Source organism: Neolamprologus multifasciatus, chromosome 17, assembly GCF_963576455.1.
Source record: "Neolamprologus multifasciatus chromosome 17, fNeoMul1.2, whole genome shotgun sequence".
NCBI classification, from domain to species: Eukaryota; Metazoa; Chordata; class Actinopteri; order Cichliformes; family Cichlidae; genus Neolamprologus; species Neolamprologus multifasciatus.
Window position 1 is genome coordinate 10274272 of NC_140455.1, and position 11890 is coordinate 10286161.

At 43.5% G+C, this 11890-nt stretch overlaps 1 protein-coding gene across 1 annotated transcript; it reads left to right on the forward strand.

Moving 5' to 3' along the window:
* The first annotated feature begins 2362 nt into the window (after positions 1–2362).
* LOC146498961 (uncharacterized) lies at positions 2363–11679 on the forward strand. Its single transcript, XM_085138252.1, has 3 exons — positions 2363–3712; positions 3896–11339; positions 11440–11679. The coding sequence occupies exons 2-3, from the start codon at positions 10743–10745 to the stop codon at positions 11677–11679; spliced, it is 837 nt and encodes a 278-aa protein (XP_084994378.1). The 5' UTR covers positions 2363–3712; positions 3896–10742.
* The last annotated feature ends 211 nt before the right edge of the window (positions 11680–11890 follow it).

Below are 11890 nucleotides of genomic sequence, written 5' to 3' on the forward strand. Positions count from 1 at the left end.
GTAAAAAGATGTTTTATTACTTGTAAAGGAAAGCAGCCATGTGCCAGAAACAGTACGACAACCAGCATTTAGATTGCGCATTAAACACAGTGCTGTGGTCATCAACAACAAAAACAAGGAGCAGGAGGAGTCCTCTTGGAAGCCCTTGTTATTCCATCATAGAGCAAATCATGAAATACTCAGCTGGTCTCAGGTATTCATCACCCTCCATTAGGAATGATTAAACTCATGACTCAAAGCAAGAGGATATTGGGAGTAAGGTTGGGTATCATTCATGCATGCCCTATGCAATCACAGCACCAGATTACCAGCATCCGGCGGCACTCAGCCCTTCTACAAATGATGAAAATGGTGGAAGGCGGGGGAAGAAAGGGGAGTGGGGAAAAAGAAAAAGAAGAAGGTTAAAGGAGGTAATAGAAAATCGGAGGCAGAGATAGATAGACTTCTCTGCTTTTGGAGAGAGGAAGAGGCATTGCAAGATGAAGTAGGAAAACATGGAGTGAAGCCAGGTGACAGTACAGGTGAAAGAGAAAAGAATGAGGAGGAAAAAGAAAAATAGCAGGAAGTAGGTAGTGATGAATGAAGGCGAAAGGAGCAGTGACTGATCAGTATTGAAAACCTGTGCTGCTGTAAACGCGGTAAAAAAGACTAACAGTGGGAACAGATTGAGATGTCTGCCATGATGGAGTGGAGGCTGGAACCTGGCTTTAACATCACCGCTCACTGTTCCTCTGAAACCATAGAAGAGAAAATACACTCGAGGAAGAGACAAATCTCCTGACCTTTCCATGACAGCCGGGCCCAGAACCTGACTAATGCTTCTTTGTGGGCATGACTGATAACTACTAATGGAGGTTTTGGGTGAACAATATGTAAATCTGACAAAGGAAATAATAAATGTCAGTGTCTTTGGATGACTACTGCCTTGCAAAACAAAAATGCAAAAATAAGACAAAAAATACTTTTCTGCTCATTTTAATCACAAAACTTTCATCCACTAGATTTTGTTTTGACTCCCAAAACCTAAAAATGGGCATCAATTGAAATTTCTCAAAGGGTAATCACTCTCCTTTCTTCTCAAACAGAGTTCTGTTATAAACCTTTTTACATATTTACATCCATCCTTTTTTTTTTTTACTCTTATCTTATAATCACAGTTTGGGTATTGTCTCCGGAAGCAGGATTGGGTCTGCTTGTCTCAGAGTCATTGGAATCCGTATGGGGTCAGGGATTTGATGTTTGTGTCTGCATAACATTAACAGCAGCAGCAGGGCAAGCTTTGAGGCCAGCCCCTGTGTCTGGTTGATTGTCCAGAATAGTATAGAAAAGAATATTCTATATTGTCATTGTACATGTACAACAAAATTATGGGTGCTCCGCACTAACTGTGCTGAAGATATAAATAATAAAGACATCAGAAATAAAAAACTAATGAAAGAGATATATACAGTTTAAATAGAATATGTGCAAACTAGAGGAATATGTACAAAACGATAGAAAGGCAATAGAAAGTGTGGTCACTGGTTCAGCTCAGTGAGATTAGCAGGTAGCCTGGGTTCAAACCTGACCTTTGGCTCTTCTGTCAGCTTTATTTGACAGGGACAGTAGAGACTGTCTTTTTGTTTTAAAGATATTCTGCATCAGGTTGTTTTCTGAGCACCAGCAGAACAAGTTGTCTACCTCTTTCTCATCTCCATCATAGATGAGCCCAACTACAATGTTGTCATTGACATACTTGGAAATGACGTTGATTGGGTGGGTTGGTGTACAGTCATATGTGTACAGGGTGTAAAGTAGGGGACTGAGAAAGCAGCTCCATCGAGATCTGGTGCTGAGTGACAGTGGGGCCTGATTAGGACTGATTGAAGCTGGTTTATGATGAAGTCTTTCATCCAGGAACAGGTGGCAGGGGGGGTCTGAAGGTGGTCCAGTTTGGTGGTGAGGCTGTCTGGTATTGTGCTGTTGAACGCTGAGCTGTCTGTGTCACCTGGTCTTAAATCCTTGGTGATGTAAGACTAGTGTGCCAGACAAACTGCCAGTGGCTCTGCTTTCACCCCCATGTGATCAGCAACCAACATGTGTGATACAGAGAAATTGGAGTAGTGTGAAAAATATTTTTAAAATCTCCTTTAGCTCTTTAGCAAGCAAAACCTCGAGAGGTTAACTTCTGCTATGGCTGGTTTAATAAAACAGGCAAGGTGAGCAGGTGCAGGCTCCACCAGCATGTTCTAGTTAGCACGAAATCAATTCATTATCATCTTTGCCTTTCAGCAAAAGTCACTACACACCCCTGCTATTTTAAAACTGTATAACAATGTATTGTGTTTTAATAGTAATAGTAATAATAATAGTAATAGCTTGATTATCTTAGCTTGACTAATAATACAATTAACTTTATGCAGTCTACATGGTTTAAACAAGCGTCATCAGTGTAGCACCCCCACAACTCTTCTTCTGATTTCAAAAGCCAGCTAGTTTCATTAATCTCAACACAATTCACTTGTATTATTTCTCCCTAATAGTTTTAGACAGATGGCAGATTCCAGCCAGAACTCAAGGAGGATGGGGTGGTGCCAGCATTGAGCCAAAATCTATTTATAAATGTAATTTGACAGTGACACACCACAAAGCAGGAGAACTGCTGGACATCCAACCTGCCAGGGCCTAGATAAACAAATCCAGTCCTGTTAGCACTTTGAAGAGCCCTCTGTAGACGTGAGCTTTTGTTGTATGGCCTTTGTATAGACCTTGTTATATAATGGACACTGGATGAAAGGATCACTAGCAGCAGAACAGTTAATGCAATATAATAGGGTAAGGTATAATTTTTCCAGTCATAAGTGGTCATACACATATTACAATAAACTTTAAAATCTAAAAAAGCCTTTTCAAAGCTGTTATGAACTTTATTTTCAGTATATATATCCTAAGACACTTTTCCTTTACTTTGAATCTTGTGCCTGTGCACGTGCTTGCTCTATGTTGTTAAAGTGCTGACGCCCAAATTTACAGATTTCTGACCTTTTTTTAGGACAATGCAGCAGAGCAGCATGAAAATGCTGAGGAGGGAATAGAGGTTTTTTTTCCCCAGAGTTTAAACAATAGAAGTGTCCTGATTTGCCAGATTACTTCCCTTATTTTAATGCATAAGATCATGTATTTTTAGGTATCTAAATATCTAAAATCATGCAAACAAAACATTGCCAGAGAAAGAACAAAATGGTGTCATATCCTTTGCAGCAGAACATGACACCATAGTAAATAGAAACTTAATTACCAGTACCAGCTGTAGCATTTTTTTTACTATAATGTATAACAAATTTGTTTCTGAAACTTAGATGTTACTGGTGAAATTTGGGGCATTTGTCTTTCTTGGTTTGGTTTGTTAAGTTTTCTTTTCCAGTTCTAGTTCTTTATTTTAAAAAAAGGTCCTTATAGAGCATTTGAAAAATAAGTCTTGGGCTGGGAACTGCTCCATGGATCATTTCAATCTGACCCCTGACTTCCTAGCAGGTAAACTAAATAACTCTAGAAATCAATAAAAGCTGTAGCTTCGGCAGAAGATGCAAGCAGTAAATCCATGGCATCCTTGTCTTGGCCAGTGCTATACCCAAGCAGCAGTCTGTGTAGGAAATATAGCATGTATGCAAAAATGTGTCTTTAACTAGGGCTAATTAGCTTTTCTTCCTATGGTCTGTACCGTAATCAGAAAGTAATTTTTACAGGAACATGTATTTGTTCACAATTTATTATTATTTTATTAAAAATTTATTATTTTGTGATGGTTTGTATTTTTTTTTCTGTTTCTTTTGTTCCACCTGATAAAGTGAGGTTTGTTTTTTTCAAGCAAAGGTGAAAGGATTACTTTTTGTTTCAAAGCTCTCATAAAATCGAGTTTTGCAACTCTAATAGTGCTGTTTCTTCATAATACCATGACAAATCTTCACCAGCTGATCATGGTGACAGTTCTACTGCCAGAAGCGAGGTCTGTAATCCCGAATGAGCTACAAAGGGAACAATGGAATTTTAGCGCTGGTGCTGTTCAATCAGTCATCACTGGGAATGTGAGGTGTTTGGACAATAGTATGGATAAACCCAGAGAGCTTATTAAGACTCAGAGGGAACGCAGTGAGTGTACTTTGACCCACTTTATGCAGCACTGCAGCAAGAAGTTTCACATTTGCACTTCCTGGGCCACAGTGCGACCATACCTGGCTCCAAGAATTTTATGGGTTAACAGGAAATGAGCGGAAAGGAGTTGACTTACTTCTGACTGAAAAGTCATATATTCCACGGCAAAGAGGTGTTTCTGTGAACTGAATATCGAACTGCTAGCTGGTGGAATGTGTCCATAATCCTTGTCGATAGAATTCATCATGCAGTTGACATTTGAGTTCAACACACTGTTTGGATTCCTCCATCAGCTGACACAGAGGCCATCCGAATGACTGTGCTGTGACCTCTGTAGACAATGAATGGATCCTGACCACTGTCCTCACCACATAACAGGCATGCAGCTAAACACTTTCACTAACAGCTATAGATGTTACGTTACGTATACATTTCTACCAAATTTCTACCATAATACCTATATTTGTTGTAAGGTCATTATTGTGTAATATTTAGATTTTAATTCACTGAATTCTTTTTTTTTCTTCACTTTTTTGGTTACTGTAACATGACAACTTCCCAACTTTGAGAAGCAAAAATATTTTTTTCATCTTCTTCTTCGAAGATGCAGGCATTTATTTTAATATATAATAACGTTAAGCATTTATGTAGATTTTAAGCTAGTTTTACTGAGAAAAATATAAAAACATTTTAGCACCATGAGTGTCATTTCTCTGTGGCATGTTCCAAGTGTTAAATATGCAAAAAATATGCACATGTACATTCAGAACCCAATCTAGTATTGCACACATTTGAAGTGCATGCATAGTGTGTCAAGACAAATTTTGTGTTATCCAAAAAGACCATTATAGGAAAAATTACAGTTTGCCAGTGAACATATAGTAAGATGAGGCCGTTTGGAAAAACGTGCTATGGGCAGACGAATAGACAGTCATTTGGCCGCAGTAACAGTAGATATGTCTGGCACAGAGCAAAGACAGATTTTCGGGAGAAGAACCTCATGCCAACTGTACAGCATGGTGGTAAAAATGTAATGCAAGGTTTCTTTTATTCATGCATAGAAAATTGCTGGTATTTACTATGAGGGCCATAAACAACAGGAAAATTAATGCATTCCAAATAAAGTAACACACAATCATACAATATGAAGACAAGATCAGCTGTGATTAAGTGTATCGTTTAGAGGTTGTTTAATGTGTCTTTTCATTGTGTCTTTTCACATTTTAGCATAGGGTCCACTGCATACAGGCTCCTGTAGAAAATGCGATCCTATCTCTCTTTCACAAATCTGAAAGTCTGGCAGTCCATATTATGTTCAAAGGTCATACAAAGTTACCATCGATACAAAGGAAAGTGGACTTGGACAAACTGGCCCCTCACTACATACAGGTGATGCTCAGCTATTTTCACTCCTGACATTTGGGCCAACCCACGCAGTGCTTGGTCTTAAGTTGCTGTTGCTCGCCACATTGGTCAACTAAACACTGAACTGTCAGACAACACAAAAAGGAATGGTATCTTCCAAATGAGAGAAAGAGCTGCCTGTAAAATCCCCATCAGTTCCCTGGCATTCTTCACCACGCCTTCCCATATTATTTCATGAGGGCCAGTGATTCACACCTTTAGCCCTTTCAGTCCCACCTCCTGCACAGCTTTATGGCCAAATCACTGGGTGGGTGGTCATAGACAGTGGTCTATACCAACCCACAAAGGTGTAAAAAAGAAATAATGCCAACATAGATGTGCCAAAAAGTGCAGCTGCTCTAGTATCCACTTGAGAGCTGACTAAACATTATTAGACATTGTAAAGTTAAAACGCCCAACTTCATTGCATTTACAATAAACACACACACACAAATGTGTTTACATAGTAAATGTGTTTCTTTTCTTTTCTTTTTTAATACTCAGGCATTTGGATGGTACTAAGGCTCGGTGTTAGAGGTTTGACTGCTTTGACATGTATGTCCACGTGGCCTCGAAATAATTCACTTAAGTGAACCGGAGCTACTATGTATGTGCTGTTGAGCTCCTTTGATTCCTTTAATGGAATTATCTGAAAAACGATACGGACTGTTTCATGGCACAGACCATTCAGATGGCTATGATTTTAACATTTTGTTCCACTAGTAGCACTAATTTCCAAACATCTGTCCGTGCATTACAGCCCTCTGTATGCTAACCAGTCTTCTTAGAAACGGCTGATAGTGCTTCACTCCTGGTCTAAATATGGCCAGTTTTGTCTCCAAAACAATCAAACATGGCAGTAGTCAAAATGCTAACGCTGATGCATTTGTATGCAGTTTGGTCAAATGGTATACAAGACTATACAGTTTAGTATACTCAAAGTAAAGCCATAGCTGTCTTGGCGAAATAAAGCGTTTTTGTACAACTTCATAAAGATAGCTGTAACTTTTGATAGATGGTCTTAAAGGGTGCACCCTTAAGACCGATTGTCTGTATGATCAACTTTGTCACCTATAACATCTCCAAGTTTCTGTCTTCGATCCTCAACCCAATGGTAGGCAGCTCTGAACACCACATCCAGAACACCCTGGATTTTGTTGAGAAGGTGAGAGATGTCATTATGGACGCAGATGAAACCGTGGTCTCGTACGACGTTACATCTCTCTTCACTTGCATCCCAGTCACAGAAGCGTTGGAGGTAGTCCGTAAGAGATTACAGGATGACCCCAACCTCAGCAACAAACCACTCTCAGCACTGACCAAGTGTGTTTGCTTTTGGAACTGTGTCTTCATTCCACCTACTTCACATTCAAGGGTCAGTTCTACAGGCAGAAACATGGGTGTGCCATGGGCTCCCCAGTTTCACCCACCGTGGCCAATTTGTACATGGAAGAAGTGGAAAAGAGGGCTTTGCTATCCTACCCTGGAACACCACCAAGCCATTGGTTCAGGTATGTGGATGACACCTGTGTGAAAGTCAAATCTCAGGACGTACCACATTTCATGGATCACATTAACTCAGTGGACCAACACATCAAATTCACCAGGGAGGATATGAAAAGTGGCAGGTTAGCCTTCTTGGACTGTGAGATTTCCATCAGTAATGGGGGACATCTAAAAGCTGACGTGTACCGTAAACCTACGCATACGGATCAGTATTTAAGGTTTGACTCTCATCATCCACTGGAGCACAAACTGGGTGTCATTAGGACGCTACAACACAGAGCGAACACCATCCCCACAGACACAGCGGTCAGGGAGGCAGAAGAACATCACATCAAGAAGGCCCTGAGTAAATGTGGTTATCCCAGCTGGACATTTGTCAAAGCTGGGAAGGCACCTAAAGAAAGCTCCAGCTGATCCAGGAGAGAAGGACAACCGCTGACTAAGCAAAAACCTGTAGTGATCCCGTATGTATCAGGAGTATCAGAGCAGTTGAGACACATTTTTTTCTAAACACCAGGTCTCTGTGGCTTTTAAACCTCAAAACACGCTGTGCCAAAAACTGGTCCACCCCAAGGATCAGGTCCCCCGACACAAACAGAGTAACATAGTGTACGCTGTTAAGTGCAGGAGGATTGCCAGGATTTATACATCAGGGAAACGAAACAACCTCTGGCGAAGCGGATGGCACAACACAGAAGAGCTACCTCGTCAGGCCAGGACTCTGCAGTCTATTTATACCTACAGGCCAGTGGACACTCTTTCCATGATGAGGATGTACACATCTTGGACAGGGAGGAACGCTGGTTTGAGCCTCAAGCAGGCCATTTATGTGAAAAGGGAAAGACCATCTCTGAATCGAGGAGGGGGCCTAAGGGTACATCTTTTGCCATCTTACAATGCTGTGATTGCAGCCATTTCCCAACTCTCTGTGAATTGTACTCATGGCCATTGATCAGTGGGTTTTGGTCAGTGGTTGTTGATCAATGGTCATGAGAATTTGCATAATTAAGATTAAGGAACTGACCTCCCAGCCCATTGTTCCTTCAGTGGGCTGGTTTCAGTCATTATGCAAATGTACTGTTTAGAAGATTGGGGAAACCTGCAGTCAGCTGAGACTGAAGAAGTCACTTGGATGAGTGACAAAACGTTTCTCCCACAAAACGTTACCTCCAGATGAACAGAATCAACTTTTGGAGATAACCCAATACACAACCACATAAAATTAACTTCTTTAACATCTGGTGTGAATGCAGCCACTGCTAAATGCATTACTCCTTGAATGCTAGAATTTTGTGATTCATCCCCACTGGAAAGCAGTAATAGGTTTTTGGCTAATTCTTCTATCAAACTGAAGCACAACTTCAGCATTAAAAGAGCAACACTACAAATAAGTATTTAGTCAGCAGGGGAAACTTCGAGGAAGAAGATGCCTCAGTAGCATCCACTCTGATTGACAGGTGATGTCCGACTGCCAGGAGCAGTGCAGAAGCACCGCAGCAATAAATGATTCACACCACAGATGGTGACAACAGAAGGAAAAAAAAAAATCAGCTCATGTACAGTATTATGGTGGCAAGAAAACAAAGACTCCTCCATTAGCACATTTAAGTTTAAAAAAGCATCTGGAACATTTGCATCGCTGCTCCAAATGCTGTTTGTTGGCTGCTTTTAAAGTATTCGCTTAACAACTTGATACCACTTATTTATGTTTGAAGAACTTAAAACAGCAAGCCAGCTAGAAGAATACAATCACAACTTTTTAAAAGGTCCATTAATCTACTCGCATCAATGAGGGAGATACCAATTATCTCCCCTAAGGCCTGTCCGCCCTCTCCCTGGTGCGAGGTTGTGGAGGGCAGCGGCAGACGCAGCTCCTCCACCTCTGCCAGGCTCATGTTTCAGTGCGGTGTTTACTCTTGCACTTTCTGGGATGACAAAGAGAACAAATCACAGGCCGAGGGTGCATTAGTAGGGTTATTGGGTTATGTGCCGGTAAAATATAAGCCTCACAAAACGCTTTTTTCCTGGGGAATCTCAGAGGTGTCATCCTCCAAAGTGGAAAGCAGAGCTCCTGCTATGTAACAGTTCGTAGTGCTTCAGGCAAATATCTGGTGATACACATATGGGAACAGTGGTGCAGTGCTTATTTTAATTAGGAGGATCTCACTGTGTGGCTCCCGAAACCTTTTTTGTTTTATAAATTGTGGAACCCGAAGAAAACAAATTGCAACAATTACACTGTACTCACCATTAATTAGAGCTTAGGACAGTTACCTACTTGCTTTATCTGCATGTGACAAACAGCAGCTACTTAATTATGCACATTACAAAGTGTCTACTTTTTTGGGTAGAACTGGGACACTGCCATGGTGTCACGCGAGTCCCAAAAGTCACAAAAAACAAAAGTATTAGGGCTTTAGTGAGTCAATTCATCATTTGCAGTGACCTAGCACTTAGATTAGCAACCTATTGTTGGAATTCTTCTGGTGTACAGTACTCACATCGACTTATACACCTAAGACTCTCCCAGAGGATCGAATCTGGGCAGCCAGCCAATTTTGCTCTTAAAACGTAAAGGGTTTTATCCATATACAATGAACTAATAACAATTTCTCTCTGTTGTGCTCTTCCCAAATCTGTTGGAATATACGGCTGTCTGTTTACTTGCTGGATGCTGCATTATAGATCCACAAGATAGCGACTCACCGTCCAGGCGTACAATAAATTTATATTAGGTTGCTATCTTGGAAACTTGTGAAGAGACTGAACAGAAAAAACTGAAGATTTAGGCCATGAAACTGTAAGGAATTTAAAGTCACTAAAATATTAAAAGGAGAAGGGAAGTGCAGAGTCTGATGACAGTTCTCTGAAGGGGGTGGTCACTGTGAGAGACTCCGGTTACGTTGCTCATAGTCATTTAATTGTTAAACAGTATTGATTGTATGGCTACCTTTGTGTGGGCATTCACCGACATAATGCATTCTCAGCCATTTACTTCTAATTTAACCATCAGAACGAGCCCTGATTTAAACCTGGTGTAGCCTTAATCATAAAAACCAAGTCTTATTCCTTAAACAACAACTTGAAAGGGTTGGCCAAAACTTTCCTAGAATACGTACATCTGCAACTCACTCAGTAGCTGCACAACTATGTCAGCATGGTAGCACATTCATAAAAAAGTATATGCACAGGATGCCCTGGAGAACCTCTATCTTAAATTGTGTGAATATAGAAAGTACACTTATTACAGGACTGACAACATTCTTAAATATATCTGTGAAAAATAAGGCTCACAGTTGCTACTAAGAGTTAAAATACACTTGTGCATATGCATTATTCTTTCATTGATTTCTTTGAGTTGTTCTTTTTCCCGGGATAAAATTATTATACAGCATACAACTACTGGAGTGCAAATCTAATGACCTTGCTCAAAAGTTTTTAATTTATTAGGAGTTTTCCAAAATAAAAACAGAGTCAAAATTAAACAGGCAACACAAATGTTTGTTTCAGAGGTTTTCGGGCACAAACAACCTTCTAGCATAATTCAGGTTCACATCTGACCACTCCTCTAGTAAGGACTGTGTGGTGGGGCGTGGTCTGCGGTGGCGTGCAGGGAGGGCGGACGCACCTGCACGGCATCCGCAATCACGCCCGCCAGGTTAAAACACGGGGACTCAGGTGTGTGTGGTGTTGGGAATAAAATGTCTGAAAACGCTGATCCCTGGACCCGCCGTGCCTTATTCCTGCCACAGTGGTGCCGAAACCCAGGAGGCGGCACGGTGGGTTCTTATCGGAGCCAGGGAGTGGAGGAGCTGGCCCAGAGGGTGGCCGAAATGGCGGCCGCCCAGCGGGAGCAGGCGGCGGAGGTGCGTCGCCAGCAGGCTGAGCTGCAGGACCAGTCCGAGCGCCACCTGCAACGGATTGGGGAGCTGGCGGCGCTGCTCTGGGCCTGGGCGCCACCCCCACAGGTGTGTACCGAGGACAGTGAAGCGGTGGAGGAGCCGCGTGGGGCACCTGAGCAGCCGGAGGTGGCAGACGAGGCGCGCGGGGATCTGCGCCTGCCGGAGGAGGGGGAACAGCCGGGTGAAGGGCTGCTCCTGCCGGGAGCGGTGGATGAGCCGCTCCGACCGGAGGCGGCAGACGAGGCGCGCGAGGGTCTGCGCCGGCTGGAGGAAGAGGAGTCGCGGGAGGGGCTGCCGGAGCCGCTCCCGCCAGCGCCCCAGCCAGCGGCGGACGAGCCGCTCCCGCCAGCGCCCCAGCCAGCCAGCGGCGGACGAGCCGCTCCCGCCAGCGCCCCAGCCAGCGGCGGACGAGCCGCTCCAGCCGGAAGAGGTGGAGAAACCGGGAGGGGAGATGGCGGTCCCCGTGCCAGGGGAGCCTGCTCGACCTGTGCCCGAGGTCGAGGATCGAGCTGCCCCGGAGCGTCAGATGCGCAGGGTAGTGAGCCCCTCCCGGGGCCGGCGGGGTCGTGCCGGCTTGCCGGGTAGCCGGCCTCCGGACCAGTTTCGCCGCTGCTGCTGGAGGCGTGGCCGACCCCCGGACAAGGCTCGCCGCCATTGGAGGTGTGGGCGGCCTCCGCAACGGACTTTGCTCTGTTCCAAGGTTGGGAACCGGTGGGGAGTAGGTTCGGCCGGATGACTCCCCGGCCTCAATCGGGCGATGGGGGTGTGTGGTGGGGCGTGGTCTGCGGTGGCGTGCATGAGGGCGGACGCACCTGCACTGCATCCGCAATCACGCCCGCCAGGTTAAAACACGGGGACTCAGGTGTGTGTGGTGTGAGGTGTTGGGAATAAAATGTCTGAAAACGCTGATCCCTGGACCCGCCCCTTATTCCTGCCACAGACTGATA